Consider the following 19,798-nt stretch of genomic DNA (forward strand, 5'->3'; position numbering starts at 1 on the left):
GTTCCCATAATAGAAGGACTAGAGGACACCAAAGGAAAGGAATGGGTAGCAGGCTTGAAACTAGTCAGAGAAAGTTGTTGTTGACAAAGCAAATAGTTAACCTGTGGAACTCCTTGCTGCAGGAGGCTGTGAAGGCTAGAACTAGAACAGAGTTTAAAGGGAAGTGAGATAAAGTGATGGAGGTTGGGTCCATGGAGTGGTATTAGCCAGAGGGTAGGAGTGGTGTCCCTGCCCAAAGTTTGTGGAAGGCTGGAGAGGGATGGCACGAGACAAATGGCTTGGTCATTGTCTTCGGTCCATCCCCTCCAGGGTCCCTAGGGTTGGCCGCTGTTGGCAGACAGGCTACTGGGCTAGATGGACCTTTGGTCTGACCCAGGACGGCCATTGTAAGCTCAGGGCTCAGGGTCGGGGGTCTCAGTGGACCCCCTTGATTTTCATGCACACCTGGTCCTGGGTGGCCAGGCTGGCAGCTCTCCTGCCCTAGACGGCCACTTTCCTGTGCCTAGTGCAGAGATCGTGGACCAGGTCCACGATGTCCGCACTAGCCCAGGAAGGTGCCCGCCTCTTGCGGTCCAGGGCAAGCTCCCGGGAGCCGCCAGCCTGGTCCCGGCAAGAGGGGTGGGCTGGGGGGCATCGGGTGGGTGGCTCTGTGCCGTGCCAGGTGCAGGGGCTGCTAGCTGGGTGCTGGCAGGCTTGCACCGGGCACGGGCACCGTAGCCAGCCCGTGCCCCTTTAAGGGGTCCGGGGCCGGGAGGGGGGCATAGAGTTTCCCTGGTGTTGGCCAGAGTGGCCACCAGGGAAACCTGGGGAGGGCTAGCCTCCCACTAGTTCGAACTAAAGGGCTACACAGCCCTTAGTTCGAACTAGCTAGTTCGAACTAGGCGTTAGTCCTCGTAAAATGAGGTTTACCTAGTTCGAACTAAGCGCTCCGCTAGTTCGATTCAAATTCGAACTAGCGGAGCGCTAGTGTAGCGCATAGGAAAGTTAGTTCGAACTAACGTCCGTTAGTTCGAACTAACTTTCTAGTGTAGACATACCCAGAGGGAGTTTATTGCCTCTCCAGGGTACAGCACAGATGTCACCAGATTACAGGGCAGGCCTAGGATGCCTTGATACGGGGGGGGCCTCGGCTTCTAAACATGCTCTCCATGCTCCCAGACAGAAACTAACTAACCCTCTTCCAGCCCTGCCCCCCAGCCAGGGCAGCATCCCCCTTCCTTTGTTCCTCTCCATGGGGGGTAGCTGGTCGGACCCGTTGAGAGGGCCTCTTTGCATAATGACCCATCCCCGTCCTTCTGGGCCGTGGTACCGGCAGCAGCCAGTGGGGTTACCACAGACCCATAGAAACCAGCAAGTTCCCCCCCACTACGGCACAGTTCTCCCCCCTCCGAGAGCGAACTGAGCAGGGTCACTCCGCTCGTGACCTAGGGAAGTTCGGGTCCTCTGCGTGGGAACCCGCCCCGGGGACATGGGTGCTCCCCTTGACTCGGGCCGGCCGTGGCGAGGCCCCACATGAGCTGGCTTCCCTCTGTCCACTCGCCGCCCCGCTCCAGGGCGACTGGCACAGGCCTGTCCTCGGGGGTCACACCCACCCTTCCGCTGGCCTTGATCCCTGGCCAGGGTCTCTCGGGCCGGGGCCATGAGCCGAGTGAGCCTTCTCTGGACAGCCAGGGCGGCTTCCACCCCCGATGCTCCATCCAGGGAGGACTTCCCCTCCCATAACTCTCTCAGCGAGCCCAGAGGGTCTATCTGGGGTAGAGACCCCCAAGCCGCTTTCCTCCTGTCTTGGGCCTTCCCGTCCCTCTGGCAGGAGTCACAGGACCGGCAGTACCGCTGCACGGCTGCAAACATCCCCGGCCAGTAGAAGTGTTGGAGCAGCCTCAGCCGGGTGCTCCGGATCCCCCGGTGGCCCCCAACGGGGGAATCGTGGGCCAAATACAGCAGCTTGAGGCGATACTTTTGGGGGACGACCAGCTGCCGCTGGGCCCCCCATGCCCTCGCCTTCCTGGGGGGAAGCCATTCACGGAACAGGAGCCCACGCTCCCGCAGGAATCTCTCCTGGCCACCTCTCCCCCGGGGCTGAGCTGCACGGAGGCCAGCCTGGTCCCTCAGCCTCTGCAAGGAGGGGTCTGCCTGCACCTCAGCCTGGAATTCAGCTGCTGAGGCAGGGATCGGGACCTGTTCCCCACCTCTGCCTAGGTCCGGAGTCCCAGCCTGGCTGGACCCCGTGTCCGCTGGGATGGGACCCTGAGGACGCTGCCAGGAGTCCTTCCCTGGACCCAGGTTGCCAGCCCCTCGCTGGCTCTGGGTGGTGACTAGAGCCCACTGGGATTCATGGGGCCACTCCTCCAGGTCATTCCCCATCAGCACCTCAGTGGCCAAGTGCGGGTGCACCCCCACTTCCTTGAGACCTTCCTTGGCCCCCCATTTTAGATGCACCCTGGCTACAGGCACCTTAAACGGGGACCCGTCTATGCCCTTCAGGGTCAGCTGGGTGTGGGGTAGTATCCGCTCTGGAGCCACTATATCGGATCGGGCCAGAGTCACCTCCGCCCCCGTGTCCCAGAAACCCGTCACCTTCCTACCATCCACCTCCAGGGGTATGAGGCACTCGCTCCGCAGGGGCCGCCCTGCCCCCACCCGGTACACGGAGAAATCTGCCTCCTGAGGGTCAGACCTCCCAGGGGAGGTGCACTGAGCATCCTTCCCCTCTCTCTGAGCTGAGGTTTGCCTGCCAGCCCCTGCCTCTGGGGCAGCCTGCCCTTCCTCCCGCCCCAGCCAGTTAACCCTGGAAGGTCCCAGGTCATGGGACTTGGTGCACTGAGCCCTCTTGTGGCCTTTTTGCCCACAGCGCTGGCAAGTTAGGCTTTGGGCTGTCTCTGTCCAGGCCCTGGCTGGTTCCCTGGGGCACAAACGACCTGTTCCTTGGGCTCGCCTCGTAGCTGACTCTCTCCATCGCTCAGCCGAGATCCAGTCTCTGCGCGATTCCCTTTCTCTCCGGGACTCCCGTTCACACCTGGACCGGCTCTCCGTGAACTCATCCGCCAGTCTCTCAGCCTCCTGGGGGGTTTCTGGTCTCCGGTCCTTGAGCCACAGCCTCAGTTTGGGTGGGCACGCTTCATAGAACTGATCCATCATGACCAACTTGAGCAGCTCCTCTGCAGCCTGGGCTCTGACTCCAGACACCCAATTGCGGCAGTATTGCACAAGGCGGGAGGCCAGGTCCACATAGGTCTCCCGTGGCTCCTTCTGCACCCCCCGGAACCTCTTCCTGTACATTAGAGAAATGGTCAGAGGTAAACAGGATGAGGTTTAATAAAGAGAAATGCAAAGTGCTCCACTTAGGAAGGAACAATCAGTTCCATACATACAAGATGGGAAGCGACTGTCTAGGAAGGAGCATGGCGGAAAGGGATCTAGGGGTCATAGTGGACCACAAGTTGAATACGAGTCAACAGTGTGATGCTGTTGCAAAAAAAGCAAATATGATTCTAGGTTTTATCAACAGGTGTGTTGTAAGCAAAACTCGTGAAGTCATTCTGCCGCTCTACTCTGCACTAGTTAGGCCTCAGCTGGAGTACTGTGTCCAGTTCTGGGCGCCACATTTCAAGAAAGATGTGGAGAAATTGGAAAGGGTCCAGAGAAGAGCGACAAGAATGATTAAAGGTCTAGAGAACATGACCTATGAAGCCAGGCTTCATGAACTGGGCTTGTTTAGTTTGGAAAAAAGAAGATTAAGGGGGGACATGATAGCGGTTTTCAAATATCTAAAAGGGTGTCACAAGGAGGAAGGAGAAAATTTGTTCCTCTTGGTTTCTGAGGACAGGACAAGGAGTAATGGGCTTAAAGTGCAGCAGGGGAGGTTTAGATTGGACATTAGGAAAAAATTCCTAACTGTCAGGGTGGTCAAATATTGGAATAAATTGCCAAGGGAGGTGGTGGAATCTCCCTCTCTGGAGATATTTAAGAACAGGTTAGATAGACATCTGTCAGGGATGGTGTAGACGGAGCTTGGTCCTGCCTTGAGGGCGGGGGGCTGGACTCGATGACCTCTCGAGGTCCCTTCCAGTCCTATTATTCTATGATTCTATCTCGGGGGTCAGCCCAGACTTGTGCAGCAGGGCCTCCTTGACTCGGTTGTACTCCCCTGGCTGTAGGTCCTCCAGCTGACTGAGCACTCCGGCCGCCTCCTGGTTCAGTGCGGGGACGAGCTCCTGCAGCCAGTCAGCTGGGGGGACCTGTTGTAGCCCACAGGCCCTCTCAAAGGAGCTGAGGAATCCGTCTATGTCGCCCATATCCTTCAATTGGGCCACCACGAGCCTCTCCAAGTGTCTGGCAGCCCTGGGACCCTGGGGCCCCTCCACTCTTGGCACAGCCAGTGCCCCGCCGGTTCTCCGCTCTGCCATGGCCAACTCATGCTGTCGCTGCCTCTCTCGATCTTGGCGCTCCCTCTCTCGGTCCTGGCGGTCCTTCTCTCGGTCCTGGCGTTCCTTCTCTCGGTCCTGGCGTTCCCTCTCTCGGTCCTGGCGGTCCCTCTCTCGGTCCTGTACTTCCAATTCCTTCATCCGCAGCTGGATCTCCAGCCGCCGCAGCTCTGCTTGGCTGGCCCCTGCCCTAGATGGGCTACAGCTTGCAGGCCTCCTGGTGGAAGCTGTCCCATCTGTCTGGTGGGTTCCAGTGCTCCTCCCCCTCTCAGACCCTGACACACACTCAGGAGGGGTCTGGCTGCTTCCCCTGGGGACAAGATCCTGGCCCTGTGGCTGGTCATTATCTTCCAGCTGGGTAATCAGCTGGGCCTTGGTTGCTTTCTGCACAGGCAAGCCCCTCTCTCTGCACAGCCCCACCAGCTCTGCCTTCAAGAGTCGGGCGTAGGCCATCTGCCCGCTGGGCCCCTCGGTGCAGACTCACCAGTCTAGTGCTGCAGCGCCCCACGATTCCCAGGAACCGCTTTGCTCTGTCTCCAGCACGCCTGGCTCCAGGGCTCTTGCTTCTACTGTGCCTTGTCGCTCGCCGCTGGGAGCTCCATCCACGGGGTGCAGTGCATCCCACTTCTGACACCAGTGTGACGGCGCGTTGGGGTCCCCCGCCTCCTGCACCCCGAAAGGGCACGAACAGACTGCACCAGCCAGTAGAATAGAGGTGGTTTATTGCCTCTCCAGGATACAGCCCAGCACAGATGTCACCAGGTCACAGGGCAGGCCTAGGATCCCTCAGCCCCCCCCTTGACTTGGGAGGGGGTCTCGGCTTCTAAACCCCCCAGCCTGTTGCTGAGGCTGCTTCCTCCATGCTCCCAGACAGAAACTAACTGACTCTCCTCCAGCCCTGCCCCCCAGCCAGGGCAGCATCCCCCTCCCTTTGTTCCTCTCCATGGGGGGTAGCTGGTCGGACTGGTTGAGAGACCCTTTGCATAATGACTCATCCCTGTCCTTCTGGGCTGTGGGACCGGCGGCAGCCAGTGGGGTTACCACAGACCCATAGAAACCAGCAAGTTCCCCCCCACTACGGCACAGCTGGGCAAACCCGAAGGGAAGGGACTAATTGGGGTGCTCGGGGCTCAGGGCCTGGGTGCCCCCCCAGGGGGTCTGAGGCTCCGCCGCCCACGTGGGCCCCGAGCCGGGCCGTGTCTCGGAGCAGCAGTGACCCCCCCCGCCTCCCACCCGGCGGGTCTGTCTGGCTGCGCAGGGGGGCAGGGTGGGGGCCCCGACGTGCTGTGACAGTCTGCCCCCGCCTTTCCCCCTGCAGCATCGGGTCTGCCCCCCCATGGGCACTGCACTGGGCCTGCCCCCCTCCCCCGCCTTTCCCCCATGGGCACCGTGCTGGGACTGCACTGGGTCTGCCCCCCCATGGGCACTGCACTGGGCCTGCCCCCCTCCCCCGCCTTTCCCCCATGGGCACCGCGCTGGGACTGCACTGGGTCTGCCCCCGTCTTTCCCCACGGCACTGTGCCGGGTTTCCCCCCTGCCTTTTTCCCCACAGGCACCACGCTAGGACTGCCCTGAGTCTGCCCCCTGCCTTTCCCCCCATGGCACTGCGGTGGGCCTGCCCCGTCTTTCCCCACGGGCACCGCGCTGGGAAACTGAGGCACGCACACACACCGACAGTCATTACAGAACAGCAGGATCACATACACACCCCGGGGCAAACAGGGAACAGTCCCCACTGTCAGGCCATCCCAGGGGGAGGCCCCCCTCACTGGGGGTTGGTACATCGCGGGGGGGGTGCCAGGGCTGCCGGGGGCCGGCGTGGGGGAGGACACGAGGGCTCTGCGGGAGCGAAGCCCCACGCAGCCTGTCCGGGAGCCAGAGCCGCGGCGCCAGGAGCCGCTCTGGAGCTGTCCCTGGCCGGCCCGGCCCCACGTGTCCGAGGGCAGATAAGCCGGGACGCCAGCAGAGTGGGGCACAGTCCAGGCACTGCAGCCAGAGGCACCTCACCCCTGGGCACCTGGACCAGGTAGGGGCCCGGCGTGCAGCCCGGAGACCCTGGCACCCTTCTGCCCGCCGGGCACGGGGGGGCTGGGGGCTCCCGCAGGTGCAGCCTCGCTGGTCCCAGCAGGGCCACTCTGCCCAGGAGGTCTGGGGACCCAGAAGGGGGGTGCCAGGGGACCCTGGGAGTGCTCTGGGGCCCCAGCGAGCGGCCGCTGCCCCCCTGCCCCTGCGCGTCCTGGCTGGGCCGCTCCCCAGCGCCCTGCCCTTGGGCTGGGCTGTCCTCTGCGAGGTCACCTTCGGCAGCTGCCTCCCCGCCCGCCCCGCCCGCCCTGCGCCCCTCCCCGGGCCCTTCCCCGGAGCCCTCCCCGCCCGCCCTGCGCCCCTCCCCGGGCCCTTCCCCGGAGCCCTCCCCGCCCGCCCTGCGCCCCTCCCCGGAGCCCTCCCCGCCCATCCTGCGCCCCTTCCCGGAGCCCTCCCCGCCCGTCCTGCGCCCCTCCCCGGAGCCCTCCCCGCCCGCCCTGCGCCCCTCCCCGGAGCCCTCCCCGCCCGCCCTGCGCCCCTTCCCGGAGCCCTCCCCGCCCGTCCTGCGCCCCTCCCCGGAGCCCTCCCCGCCCGCCCTGCGCCCCTCCCCGGAGCCCTCCCCGCCCGCCCTGCACCCCTCCCCGGAGCCCTCCCCGCCCGCCCTGCGCCCCTCCCCGGGCCCTTCCCCGGAGCCCTCCCCACCCGCCCTGCGCCCCTTCCCGGAGCCCTCCCCGCCCGCCCTGCGCCCCTCCCCGGGCCCTTCCCCGGAGCCCTCCCCGCCCGCCCTGCGCCCCTCCCCGGAGCCCTCCCCGCCCGCCCTGCGCCCCTCCCCGGAGCCCTCCCCGCCCGCCCTGCGCCCCTCCCCGGAGCCCTCCCCGCCCGCCCTGCGCCCCTCCCCGGGCCCTTCCCCGGAGCCCCTCCCCGGAGCCCTCCCCGCCCGCCCTGCGCCCCTCCCCGGAGCCCTCCCCGCCCGCCCTCCCTGCCCTCCCCGCCCGCCCTGCGCCCCTCCCCGGAGCCCTCCCCGCCCGCCCTGCGCCCCTCCCCGGAGCCCTCCCTGCCCGCCCTGCACCCCTCCCCGAGCTCCTCCCTGGATCCCTCCCTGCCTGCCCTGCACCCCTCCCCGGATCCTTCCCTGGATCCCTCCCTGCCCACCCCGCCCCCCTTCCCAAGGACCCCCTGCCCACCCTGCGCCCTTTCCCTGGGCCCCCATCCATCTTGTGCCCCTTCCTAGGGGCCCTCCGGACTCCTGTCCCCCAGGGTAGGGAGTCCACATCCCCAAAGCAAGCACAGGGCATGCTTGAGCTCAGCCGAGCCCCCTCCCCATGGGGCTGGCTGTAGCCCCTGCACCAGGCTGGGACTTGCCCACGACAGCCCATCCCCCACCCCAGACCCACCAGAGCCCTCCCCATCCCCCACCCCTATCCCTCCCCATCCCCCAACCCAGCCCCCCCAGAGCCCTCCCCATCCCCCACCCCTATCCCTCCCCATCCCCCAACCAAGCCCCATCCGAGCCCTCCCCATCCCCCACCCCTCCCCACCCCACCCCATCCCCCAACCCACCCCACCCCACCCGAGCCCTGCCCATCCCTCACCTCTACCCCCATCCCAGCCCCACCCGAGCCCTCCCCATCCCCCACCCCTCCCCATCCCCCATCCCTACCTCATCCCATCCCCCAACCCAGCCCCACTCGAGCCCTCCCCATCCCCCACCCCTACCCCATCCCAACCCACCAAAGCCCTCCCCATCCCCCACCCCACCCCACCCGAGCCCTGCCCATCCCTCACCCCTACCCCATCCCCCAACCCAGCCCCACCAGAGCCCTCCCCATCCCCCACTCCTACCCCATCCCATCCCCCAACTCAGCCCCACCCAAGCCCTCCCATCCCCCACCCCTACCCCATCCCAACCCAAACCCACCAGAGCCCTCCCCATCCCCCAACCCAGCCCCACCCAAGTCATGCCCACCGCATGCACCCAGCCATTCCCACCAAGCCCCCATGTGCCCTGCCGCCTGGCACACTGCCCCCTAGGGCCCAGCCAGGCTGACGGAGCAGTGACTCGCCGGTGGGGCCAACATGGAGGTGACGCGAGGGCAATGCCCGGGGGCACCCATCCCCCGCTCAGCTCCCCTCCCAGGGAGCCCCCACCCCCCTCCGCATGCCCCGGGCCCCGCGGGGTCCCCTCCCTGCTGAGCTGGGCCCTCTCCCGCAGGCCCGGCATGGCGCTCTTCGGGCCGCAGCTGGAGCCCCAGGCCTTCCTGCAGGCGCTGCGCTCGCTGGGGCTGGGCGCGGTGGCGCAGCTGCAGGGCTCGGCCACGCCGGAGCAGCTGGAGCTGGTGCAGCGGGCGCTGGAGGCGCTGGACGGGGCGCTGGCGGGGCGCCCGGCGCTGCTGGACGACGCGGAGCTGGGGCGCTGCGAGGACAGCGTGGCCGGCACCTACGGGCCGCTGGGGGCGGCGCTGCGGGCGGGCGCGGCCCAGGCCCCGCGGGAGACGGAGCTGTTCCTGCAGCGCTGCGAGCAGTACCAGCTGGAGCGGCAGCTGCTGGGGCTGTGCCGGCGGGTGCAGGGCCCGGCGCTGCTGGAGCAGGCCGTACAGGCACAGCAGCCCCGCCGCGGGCAGATGGCCCAGTTCTGCCAGCGCCTCAGGCTGGTGCTGGGTGCGGGGCTGCTGTGCCTGCTGGCCCAGGCCGGGCTGACGGGGCGCGACGGGGCCCTGCTGCTGGGCCGCTGGGCCGGCCCCGTGGCCGCGCTGCACCAGCGCATGGAGGAGGCCGTGGGCCAGTGCGCCGCCTACTTCCCGGGCCAGGCCCAGGCGGACGTGGCCGACGTCCTGGCCCAGGCCCCGCCGGCCGACCCCGCCGAGGCGGCCTCCCGGGTGCTGGCGCGGCTGGAGAAGAACTACGACTGGCTGAGCTGGGCGGTGATGGCCTGGCAGGGCCAGCCGGGCCCCGAGGCGGACGAGGTGCTGGCCCAGGGCAGCTACATCGCGGGCCAGGCGGCCGGCGGGCTGCGGGCGGTGGCCTGCTACAGCGAGAGGCCCTGCGCCCTGGACAAGGCCCGCACCCACCAGCTGATCGGGGAGCTGGAGTGGAAGCTGCCCAACCCGCCGCCCGAGGTCTATGCCAGCCTGGAGGCCGAGCCGGCCCGGGCCCGGGGCTACCTGGCCCAGCGCATGCTGCACAAGCTGGCCGAGGGGCTGGGGCCCGGCGTCACCGTTCACGTGGTGCCCGGCCAGCTGGAGATGAGGAGCAACTTCCCGCCGGCCGCCTGCCTGCTGCGCGAGTACCGGCACCGCCTGGCCTCGGGCACCGTCTGCATCTTCGGCTGAGCCAATAAAGCCTGGTTCTGCCAACGGGTCCTGCGGCATCCGCCTCCTCGGGCCCCCCGAGCCCTCCTGCCACTGGCCTGGGCCCCCACGGGGACCCACAGGGCCGCTGCTCTCCCCAAGGGCCCCACTTCTCACCCCCCTGCCAGGACCGAGGCCCAGGCCCTGGGGGCTAGCCTGTGGAGGGTCTGGGCCGGGTCGCAGGCGGAGCCGGCTCTGTCCGTTCCCTGGGGCCGCGGGGCGGGATGCACCTTGGCCTGACCCAGTCTGGCGGTTTGCATGTTGGGGGCCGGCCCTGGGGAGCCCCCCCCGCCCCTCTACCCCCCCCGTCCTTCTACCGCCCCCGCCCCTGGGGAGCCCCCCCGCCCCTCTACCCCCCCCCGTCCTTCTACCGCCTCCCGCCCCTGGGGAGCCCCCCCCCCCCGCCCTTCTGCCGCCCCCGCCCTGGGGAGCCCCCCCCGCCCCTCTACCCCCCCCGTCCTTCTACCGCCCCCGCCCCTGGGGAGCCCCCCCCCGCCCCTCTGCCCCGCCCCCCCCCCCGCCCTGCCCCCGGGGGGAGCCCCCCCCGCCCCTCTACCGCCCCCGCCCCTGGGGAGCCCCCCCCCCGCCCCTCTGCCGCCCCCGCCCTGGGGAGCCCCCCCCGCCCCTCTACCCCCCCCCCGCCCCTCCCGCCCCCGGCCCTGGGGAGCCCCCCCGCCCCTCTACCGCCTCTGGCCCTGGGGAGCCCCCCCGCCCCTGGGGAGCCCCCCCCGCCCCTCTACCCCCCCCGTCCTTCTACCGCCCCCGGCCCTGGGGACCCCCCCCGACCGCCCCCGCCCTGGGGAGCCCCCCGCCCCTCTACCGCCTCTGGCCCTGGGGAGCCCCCGCCCCGCCCCTCTACCGCCCCCGGCCCTGGGGAGCCCCCCCGCCCCCTCCACCAGCCCCCCCGCCCCTGGGGAGCCCCCGCCCCGCCCCTCTACCGCCCCCGGCCCTGGGGAGCCCCCCCCGCCCCTCTACCCCCCCCCCCTTCTACCGCTCCCCCCTGGGGAGCCCCCCCCGCCCCTCTACCGCCTCTGGCCCTGGGGAGCCCCCCCGCCCCTCTACCGCCCCCGCCCTGGGGAGCCCCCCCGCCCCTCTACCGCCCCCGGCCCTGGGGAGCCCCCCCGCCCCTCTACTGCCCCCGGCCCTGGGGAGCCCCCGCCCCGCCCCTCTACCGCCCCCGGCCCTGGGGAGCCCCCCCGCCCCTCTACCGCCTCTGGCCCTGGGGAGCCCCCCCGCCCCTCTACCGCCTCTGGCCCTGGGGAGCCCCCGCCCCGCCCCTCTACCGCCCCCGGCCCTGGGGAGCCCCCGCCCCGCCCCTCTACCGCCTCTGGCCCTGGGGAGCCCCCGCCCCGCCCCTCTACCGCCCCCGGCCCTGGGGAGCCCCCGCCCCGCCCCTCTACCGCCTCTGGCCCTGGGGAGCCCCCGCCCCGCCCCTCTACCGCCTCTGGCCCTGGGGAGCCCCCGCCCCGCCCCTCTACCGCCCCCGGCCCTGGGGAGCCCCCGCCCCGCCCCTCTACCGCCTCTGGCCCTGGGGAGCCCCCGCCCCGCCCCTCTACCGCCTCTGGCCCTGGGGAGCCCCCGCCCCGCCCCTCTACCGCCCCCGGCCCTGGGGAGCCCCCGCCCCGCCCCTCTACCGCCCCCGGCCCTGGGGAGCCCCCGCCCCGCCCCTGTACCGCCCCCGCCTCTGGGGAGCCCCCCCCCGCCCCTCCACCGCCCCCGGCCCTGGGGAGCCCCCGCCCCGCCCCTCTACCGCCCCCGGCCCTGGGGAGCCCCCCCCCGCCCCTGTACCGCCCCCGCCTCTGGGGAGCCCCCCCCCGACCGCCCCCGCCCCCGCCCCTCCACCCGCCCCCGCCCCCGCCCTGGGGAGCCCCCCGCCCGCCTGCCAGGCCGGGACACACGTGGGGAGAAGCCCCCCCCCCCGCCGGGAGCTGCAGAGCTGGGCGCCCGGGACACGTGCCAGGGGGTCACCCAGCCCCGCCCCCCGCATGCAAATATACACCCACGTGCCCCAGACCGAGCCCCGCCCCCCCGAGCAGACACACGCGGGCGGGGGCGGGGCGCAGTTTATTGGCTCCGGCGAAGTCCACTGAGAGGGGGCGGGGGGACATCCGGATGCGGGAGGAACCATCATACGGGTGAGGGGGAGGTGGAAGGTCCCATCTTACTGGGGGGGCGTTTCGGGGAGCTGGAGTAGCGGGGTCGGGAAGCGTGGTGGGTGGAAGGGTCCATCCTGCCGGGGGGGTCGGGAAGCGTGGTGGGCGGAAGGGTCCACCCTGCCGAGGGGGTCGGGAAGCGTGGTGGGTGGAAGGGTCCATCCTGCCGGGGGGGGGGGGTCGGGAAGCGTGGTGGGTGGAAGGGTCCATCCTGCCGGGGGGGGGTCGGGAAGCGTGGTGGGCGGAAGGGTCCCTGCCGGGGGGGGTCGGGAAGCGTGGTGGGCGGAAGGGTCCACCCTGCCGAGGGGGGGGGGTCGGGAAGCGTGGTGGGTGGAAGGGTCCATCCTGCCGGGGGGGGGGGGGTCGGGAAGCGTGGTGGGTGGAAGGGTCCATCCTGCCGGGGGGGGGTCGGGAAGCGTGGTGGGCGGAAGGGTCCACCCTGCCGGGGGGGGTCGGGAAGCGTGGTGGGCGGAAGGGTCCACCCTGCCGAGGGGGGGGGGGGGTCGGGAAGCGTGGTGGGTGGAAGGGTCCATCCTGCCGGGGGGGGGGGCCGGGAAGCGTGGTGGGTGGAAGGGTCCATCCTGCCGGGGGGGGGGGGGTCGGGAAGCGTGGTGGGCGGAAGGGTCCACCCTGCCGGGGGGGGTCGGGAAGCGTGGTGGGCGGAAGGGTCCATCCTGCCGAGGGGGGGGTCGGGAAGCGTGGTAGGTGGAAGGGTCCATCCTGCCGGGGGGGGGGGGGGTCGGGAAGCGTGGTGGGTGGAAGGGTCCATCCTGCCGGGGGGGTCGGGAAGCGTGGTGGGCGGAAGGGTCCATCCTGCCGAGGGGGGGGTCGGGAAGCGTGGTGGGTGGAAGGGTCCATCCTGCCGGAGGGGGGGAGTCGGGAAGCGTGCCGGCTGGAAGGTTCCATCTTGGCGGGGGGGTTCGGGGAGCGTGGTGGGTGGAAGGGTCCATCCTGCCGGAGGGGGGGGGAGTCGGGAAGCGTGGCGGCTGGAAGGTTCCATCTCGGCGGGGGGGGTTCGGGGAGCGTGGTGGGTGGAAGGGTCCATCCTGCCGGAGGGGGGGGGAGTCGGGAAGCGTGGCGGCTGGAAGGTTCCATCTCGGCGGGGGGGTTCGGGGAGCGTGGTGGGTGGAAGGGCCCATCCTGCCGGAGGGGGGGAGTCGGGAAGCGTGGCGGCTGGAAGGTTCCATCTTGGCGGGGGGGTTCGGGGAGCGTGGTGGGTGGAAGGGCCCATCCTGCCGGAGGGGGGGAGTCGGGAAGCGTGGCGGCTGGAAGGTTCCATCTCGGCGGGGGGGTTCGGGGAGCAGTGCCCCATTAGTGGGTGCACCGGAAGAGGGTGGCCGCCACGTCCTGTGGGGGCGAGGCCTTGGGGCTCGCCCTGAGCGCGTCCACGCTGGCGTAGCGGTGGAAGGTGGTTCCGTGGAAGAGGTGCACGCCGTCCACGTTGCACATGGCGCTGTCCACGTGGTCATGGGGGATGGGTCCCTCTGGCCCCGGGCCCCGCGGGCTTTGGGTCAGGTCCACCTGCTGCATGCGGCTCCCTGCGGGGCAGGCCGGAGCCCGTCAGAGCCAGGCCAGGCGCCCTGCCCCCCTCCCGCTCACCCACTGCCCCCCAGGGCACGGCCAGGCCAAGAGGATGGAGGGACCCAGGAGTCCTGCACCCCCTCCAGACACCTCGCCAGCCAACCCCTCCCAGGAGTCCTGGCTCCCGCCCCCCCGCTCTAGCCACTAGCCCCCGCTCCCCGCACCAGGGATAGAAGACAGGAGTCCTGCCTCCTAGGCCCCGGCTGTACCCACTAGACCACACTGCCCTGCAGCCCTTTCTTTCCTGCGGGGGCAGCCCCTGCCCTGCCGGCCCCACCTTTGATGACGAAGAGCAGGTCAGAGTGGGGGCAGGTGAAGGTGGCGTCAGCGTCCGCGATGCCCAGCTCCTCCTGCAGGCTGCGCGGGTAGCCCTCCACCCGCGTGTAGCCCTGCCCCGCCCGGTAGATGGAGACCTGGGAGCCCTGCAAGGCATAGTGTGTGGGGAGATCCAAAGGCCCCATCCCGAGCGCCCTGAATGAGGCCTGGGGGGACACAGACGCCCTGTGCCCGCCCTGCTCTGGGGGGGACACCCAGCCCCCATCTTGCTGGGGGGGCAGACACCCACTCCCGCCTTCTCTTGGGGCGGACTCCCAGCCCCCGCCTTCTCTGGGGGGGACACCCAGCCCCCGCCTTGCTGGGGGGGCAGACACCCACCCCCGCCTTCTCTTGGGGCGGACACCCAGCCCCCGCCTTCTCTGGGGGGGACACCCAGCCCCCGCCTTGCTGGGGGGGCAGACACCCACCCCCGCCTTCTCTTGGGGCGGACACCCAGCCCCCGCCTTCTCTGGGGGGGACACCCAGCCCCCGCCTTGCTGGGGGGGCAGACACCCACCCCCGCCTTCTCTTGGGGCGGACTCCCAGCCCCCGCCTTTTCTGGGGGGGACACCCAGCCCCCGCCTTGCTGGGGGGGCAGACACCCACCCCCGCCTTCTCTTGGGGCAGACACCCAGCCCCCGCCTTCTCTGGGGGGGACACCCAGCCCCCACCTTGCTGGGGGGGCAGACACCCACCCCCGCCTTCTCTTGGGGCGGACACCCAGCCCCCGCCTTGCTGGGGGGCAGACCCCCGCAGACAGCCGCCCAGGCAGGCGGGGAGCCGGGCCCCCTCACCTGGATCAGGTAGAGTTTCTTGTCCCAGCTGAAGGCGCTGTCCACCGGCCCGGCCAGGTCGTGCCACGTGTGGTTGAGGGGCCAGGAGTGCCAGCCGTCCCGCGCGGAGTCCAGGCGGAAGTACAGGCCCCCTGCCCGGGCGAGAGAGTCTGGGCTGTGCGGAGTGGGGGCAGGGCCGGGGGCAGGGCCGGGGGCGGAAGCTGCTTAGGGTGGGGGGATTCCTTGCCGGGGGGCTGCGAAGGCGCCCAGCCCCCCCTGGCACTGGCCCAGCCCCGTCCCGATCCCACTGGCAGCCGGCGGGACCAGCCCTGCAACAGGGCCAGTCGGACACGCGCCCAGCAGCTGGGCTCAGGGCCAGCCGAGGGCCACCGTGTCCGTCCCGGTGTGGAATAGATGTTGTTCTGCGCGCAGAGGCCTGTGTGGATGTGCACCACCAGGAGACACACAAGCCCTCTGGAGCAGCCGCCCCAGCGCCCGGCGCACAGGGACCCTGCCAAGGGCTCCAGTGCCCTGGCCTGGGCCTGGCCCTGGCCCCACAGCGAGCTCGGGCTTCACCCCTTCCCCCAGCTTGTGGGGCAGGGCCTTCCCTGGGGGACCCCAGCCTGGGGGCCAGGAGCCAGGACCTGGGACCCGCCAGCCACCTACAGAGCCACAGACCTGCCCTGTGAGCTCTGGGGCCTGGGTCCCCCATGGGCCAGGCACAGCCTGGGCACAGAGCAGGCCTGTGGAACCGAGGCGAGCCTCCAGGATGTGGCCAGAAGTGGGGAGGGGCTCCGGGCAGTGTCCAGAAGGGGGCTACGGGGGGGAGGGGCTCCGGGAAGTGTCCAGAAGGGGGGCACAGGGGGAGGGGCTCCGGGCAGTGTCCAGAAGGGGGTATGGGGGGGAGGGGCTCCGGGCAGTGTCCAGAAGGGGGTACAGGGGGGAGGGGCTCTGGGCAGTGTCCAGAAGGGGGGTACAGGGGGGAGGGGCTCCGGGCAGTGTCCTGACAGTGGGGTATGGGGGGGAGGGGCTCCGGGCAGTGTCCAGAAGGGGGTACGGGGAGAGGGGCTCCGGGCAGTGTCCAGAAGGGAGGTACAGGGGGGAGGGGGAGGGGCTCCGGGCAGTGTCCAGAAGGGGGGACAGGGGGGAGGGCTCCGGGCAGTCTCCAGAAGGGGGTACAGGGGGGAGGGGCTCCGGGCAGTGTCCAGAAGGGAGGTACAGGGGGGAGGGGGGAGGGGCTCCGGGCAGTGTCCAGAAGGGGGGACAGGGGGGAGGGGCTCCGGGCAGTGTCCAGAAGGGGGTACAGGGGGGAGGGGCTCCGGGAAGTCTCCAGAAGGGGGGTACAGGAGGGAGGGGCTCTGGGCAGTGTCCCGAAGGGGGGGTACGGGGGAGGGGCTGTGGGGTGCCAGATAATTTTCCCGGCCACAGACAAGGGCTCCTAGTGACCCACGCAGGCTGTGGGCACTCCCGGCGGGGGGGGGAAGGGCCCCGGGCGTGGCTGCAGAGGGGGAGCCCTGGTGCCCGCTCCCCACTCACCCCGGAAGGCGTAGGTGCGGCCGGCGTCGTCGGAGGTGAAGGCCTGGAAGGGGATGTCGCTGCAGGGGTCCCAGCTGGCCATGGTGCTGGCGTTTCGGCGGGCCTCGTGCCCGTGGCCTGTGCCCGCCCAGTGGGGAGAGAGATCAGTGCCACGGCCCGTAGGCACAGGATGGGTCGGGGGCAGGTAGGGGAGCAGGGGGCCTGATGGTGGCGGGGGTCACAGACCAGGGCATGCTGGGGGGTGGCCGGTGGCTGGCGGGAGGGCAGCAGGGAGATGGCAGGAGGCAGCCAGGGAGCAGGCAGGGGATGGGGGGGGGTGTGACCTTACTGGATTTTAAGGGGAGCAGCCAGGTCACTGCTACACCCGGAGGGGGGTTGCCCCAAAAGTGTCCACAGAGGGGGCCGTGTGAGGGGTCACACGACAGCTTGTGTCCTCTGGTTCTGTGTCTGCTGCTCGTGTAACGGTCCAATCTCTGGGGGTAGTTCGAACTAGGAGGGTAATGTATGCATACCGCACTTGCTAATGAAGCCCGGGGAGTAAGCACGAGGTGTACCGGTAGTTCGGAATAGGACCCTAGTCCAAACTACCTAGTTCGAGCCCCGTGTAGCCGCGCTACACGGGGTTCGAAGCAGCGGGGATTTAAAAATGGCGGCTCCCCGCTTATGCTAATGAAGCCCGGGAAATTCAAATCCCGGGCTTCATTAGCAAGTGCAGTATGCCTACATTACCCTCCTAGTTCGAACTAGCGGGGTACTGTAGACAGACCCTGGGTGTGGAGTTAGAACCACGGACCCTGCAGGGGCTCAGCCAGTGGAGACACTGGATCTCTGGGTGTGGAGTTAGAACCACGGACCCTGCAGGGGCTCAGCCAGCGGAGACACTGGATCTCTGGGTGTGGAGTTAGAACCACGGACCCTGCAGGGGCTCAGCCAGGGGAGACACTGGATCTCTGGGTGTGGAGTTAGAACCACGGACCCTGCAGGGGCTCAGCCAGTGGAGACACTGGATCTCTGGGTGTGGAGTTAGAACCACGGACCCTGCAAGGGCTCAGCCAGTGGAGACACTGGATCTCTGGGTGTGGAGTTAGAACCACGGACCCTGCAAGGGCTCAGCCAGTGGAGACACTGGATCTCTGGGTGTGGAGTTAGAACCACGGACCCTGCAGGGGCTCAGCCAGTGGAGACACTGGATCTCTGGGTGTGGAGTTAGAACCACGGACCCTGCAGGGGCTCAGCCAGTGGAGACACTGGATCTCTGGGTGTGGAGTTAGAACCACGGACCCTGCAGGGGCTCAGCCAGTGGAGACACTGGATCTCTGGGTGTGGAGTTAGAACCACGGACCCTGCAAGGGCTCAGCCAGTGGAGACACTGGATCTCTGGGTGTGGAGTTAGAACCACGGACCCTGCAGGGGCTCAGCCAGCGGAGACACTGGATCTCTGTGTGTGGAGTTAGAACCACGGACCCTGCAAGGGCTCAGCCAGTGGAGACACTGGATCTCTGGGTGTGGAGTTAGAACCACGGACCCTGCAGGGGCTCAGCCAGCGGAGACACTGGATCTCTGGGTGTGGAGTTAGAACCACGGACCCTGCAAGGGCTCAGCCAGTGGAGACACTGGATCTCTGTGTGTGGAGTTAGAACCACGGACCCTGCAAGGGCTCAGCCAGCGGAGACACTGGATCTCTGTGTGTGGAGTTAGAACCACGGACCCTGCAAGGGCTCAGCCAGCGGAGACACTGGATCTCTGGGTGTGGAGTTAGAACCACGGACCCTGCAAGGGCTCAGCCAGTGGAGACACTGGATCTCTGTGTGTGGAGTTAGAACCACGGACCCTGCAAGGGCTCAGCCAGTGGAGACACTGGATCTCTGGGTGTGGAGTTAGAACCACGGACCCTGCAGGGGCTCAGCCACCAGAGACACTGGATCTCTGGGTGTGGAGTTAGAACCACGGACCCTGCAAGGGCTCAGCCAGGGGAGACACTGGATCTCTGTATGTGGAGTTAGAACCACGGACCCTGCAAGGGCTCAGCCAGTGGAGACACTGGATCTCTGGGTGTGGAGTTAGAACCACGGACCCTGCAAGGGCTCAGCCAGTGGAGACACTGGATCTCTGGGTGTGGAGTTAGAACCACGGACCCTGCAAGGGCTCAGCCAGCGGAGACACTGGATCTCTGGGTGTGGAGTTAGAACCACGGACCCTGCAAGGGCTCAGCCAGCGGAGACACTGGATCTCTGGGTGTGGAGTTAGAACCACGGACGCTGCAAGGGCTCAGCCAGCGGAGACACTGGATCTCTGTGTGTGGAGTTAGAACCACGGACCCTGCAGGGGCTCAGCCAGTGGAGACACTGGATCTCTGTGTGTGGAGTTAGAACCACGGACCCTGCAAGGGCTCAGCCAGCGGAGACACTGGATCTCTGGGTGTGGAGTTAGAACCACGGACCCTGCAGGGGCTCAGCCAGTGGAGACACTGGATCTCTGGGTGTGGAGTTAGAACCACGGACCCTGCAAGGGCTCAGCCAGCGGAGACACTGGATCTCTGTGTGTGGAGTTAGAACCACGGACCCTGCAAGGGCTCAGCCAGTGGAGACACTGGATCTCTGGGTGTGGAGTTAGAACCACGGACCCTGCAGGGGCTCAGCCAGTGGAGACACTGGATCTCTGGGTGTGGAGTTAGAACCACGGACCCTGCAAGGGCTCAGCCAGCGGAGACACTGGATCTCTGTGTGTGGAGTTAGAACCACGGACCCTGCAGGGGCTCAGCCAGTGGAGACACTGGATCTCTGGGTGTGGAGTTAGAACCAAGGACCCTGCAAGGGCTCAGCCAGTGGAGACACTGGATCTCTGGGTGTGGAGTTAGAACCAAGGACCCTGCAAGGGCTCAGCCAGTGGAGACACTGGATCTCTGGGTGTGGAGTTACAACCACGGACCCTGCAAGGGCTCAGCCAGCGGAGACACTGGATCTCTGGGTGTGGAGTTAGAACCACGGACCCTGCAAGGGCTCAGCCAGCGGAGACACTGGATCTCTGGGTGTGGAGTTAGAACCACGGACCCTGCAGGGGCTCAGCCAGTGGAGACACTGGATCTCTGGGTGTGGAGTTAGAACCACGGACCCTGCAAGGGCTCAGCCAGCGGAGACACTGGATCTCTGGGTGTGGAGTTAGAACCACGGACCCTGCAGGAGCTCAGCCAGTGGAGACACTGGATCTCTGGGTGTGGAGTTAGAACCACGGACCCTGCAAGGGCTCAGCCAGTGGAGACACTGGATCTCTGGGTGTGGAGTTAGAACCACGGACCCTGCAGGAGCTCAGCCAGTGGAGACACTGGATCTCTGGGTGTGGAGTTAGAACCACGGACCCTGCAGGGGCTCAGCCAGCGGAGACACTGGATCTCTGTGTGTGGAGTTAGAACCACGGACCCTGCAAGGGCTCAGCCAGCGGAGACACTGGATCTCTGGGTGTGGAGTTAGAACCACGGACCCTGCAGGGGCTCAGCCAGCGGAGACACTGGATCTCTGGGTGTGGAGTTAGAACCACGGACCCTGCAGGGGCTCAGCCAGCGGAGACACTGGATCTCTGGGTGTGGAGTTACAACCACGGACCCTGCAAGGTCTCAGCCAGTGGAGACACTGGATCTCTGGGTGTGGAGT

General features: G+C 68.4%; 3 protein-coding genes across 6 annotated transcripts in view; 1 reads left to right on the plus strand and 2 right to left on the minus strand.

The window, feature by feature from the left end:
* Window positions 1-694: 694 nt before the first annotated feature.
* Window positions 695-9,747, minus strand: LOC149526162 (uncharacterized). 2 transcript variants are annotated; one of them, XM_089775847.1, is made up of 3 exons: window positions 9,608-9,747; window positions 4,909-5,116; window positions 695-3,271 (listed from the first exon to the last, which is right to left on the minus strand). In XM_089775847.1, exon 3 carries the CDS (start codon window positions 3,136-3,138, stop codon window positions 1,366-1,368), a length of 1,773 nt encoding a protein of 590 aa, XP_089631973.1. In that variant the 5' UTR covers window positions 3,139-3,271; window positions 4,909-5,116; window positions 9,608-9,747; the 3' UTR covers window positions 695-1,365. The 2 variants fall into 2 exon arrangements, with proteins under 2 accessions (XP_089631973.1, XP_089631974.1); XM_089775848.1 differs by lacking the exon at window positions 695-3,271 and having other exon boundaries at window positions 3,278-5,116.
* Window positions 6,337-9,775, plus strand: LOC149526163 (uncharacterized). The gene is made up of 2 exons (XM_089775849.1): window positions 6,337-6,450; window positions 8,659-9,775. The coding sequence occupies exon 2, from the start codon at window positions 8,666-8,668 to the stop codon at window positions 9,773-9,775; it is 1,110 nt and encodes a 369-aa protein (XP_089631975.1). The 5' UTR covers window positions 6,337-6,450; window positions 8,659-8,665.
* A 2,067-nt stretch (window positions 9,776-11,842) lies between these two features.
* HPX (hemopexin) overlaps window positions 11,843-19,798 on the minus strand; it is a 64,593-nt gene continuing 56,637 nt past the window's right edge. For all 3 annotated transcript variants that reach the window (XM_089775851.1, XM_089775850.1, XM_089775852.1), the window contains 4 exons: window positions 16,152-16,268; window positions 14,637-14,767; window positions 13,805-13,949; window positions 11,843-13,484 (listed from right to left, as the gene is read on the minus strand). In XM_089775851.1, the coding sequence (XP_089631977.1) occupies window positions 13,258-13,484; window positions 13,805-13,949; window positions 14,637-14,767; window positions 16,152-16,268 (620 nt within the window). In that variant the 3' untranslated portion in view covers window positions 11,843-13,257. The remainder of the gene's footprint in view (window positions 13,485-13,804; window positions 13,950-14,636; window positions 14,768-16,151; window positions 16,269-19,798) is intronic.

Source organism: Pelodiscus sinensis, chromosome 1 (genome assembly GCF_052426305.1).
Source record: "Pelodiscus sinensis isolate ZL-2025 chromosome 1, ASM5242630v1, whole genome shotgun sequence".
In the NCBI taxonomy this organism is placed as follows: Eukaryota; Metazoa; Chordata; order Testudines; family Trionychidae; genus Pelodiscus; species Pelodiscus sinensis.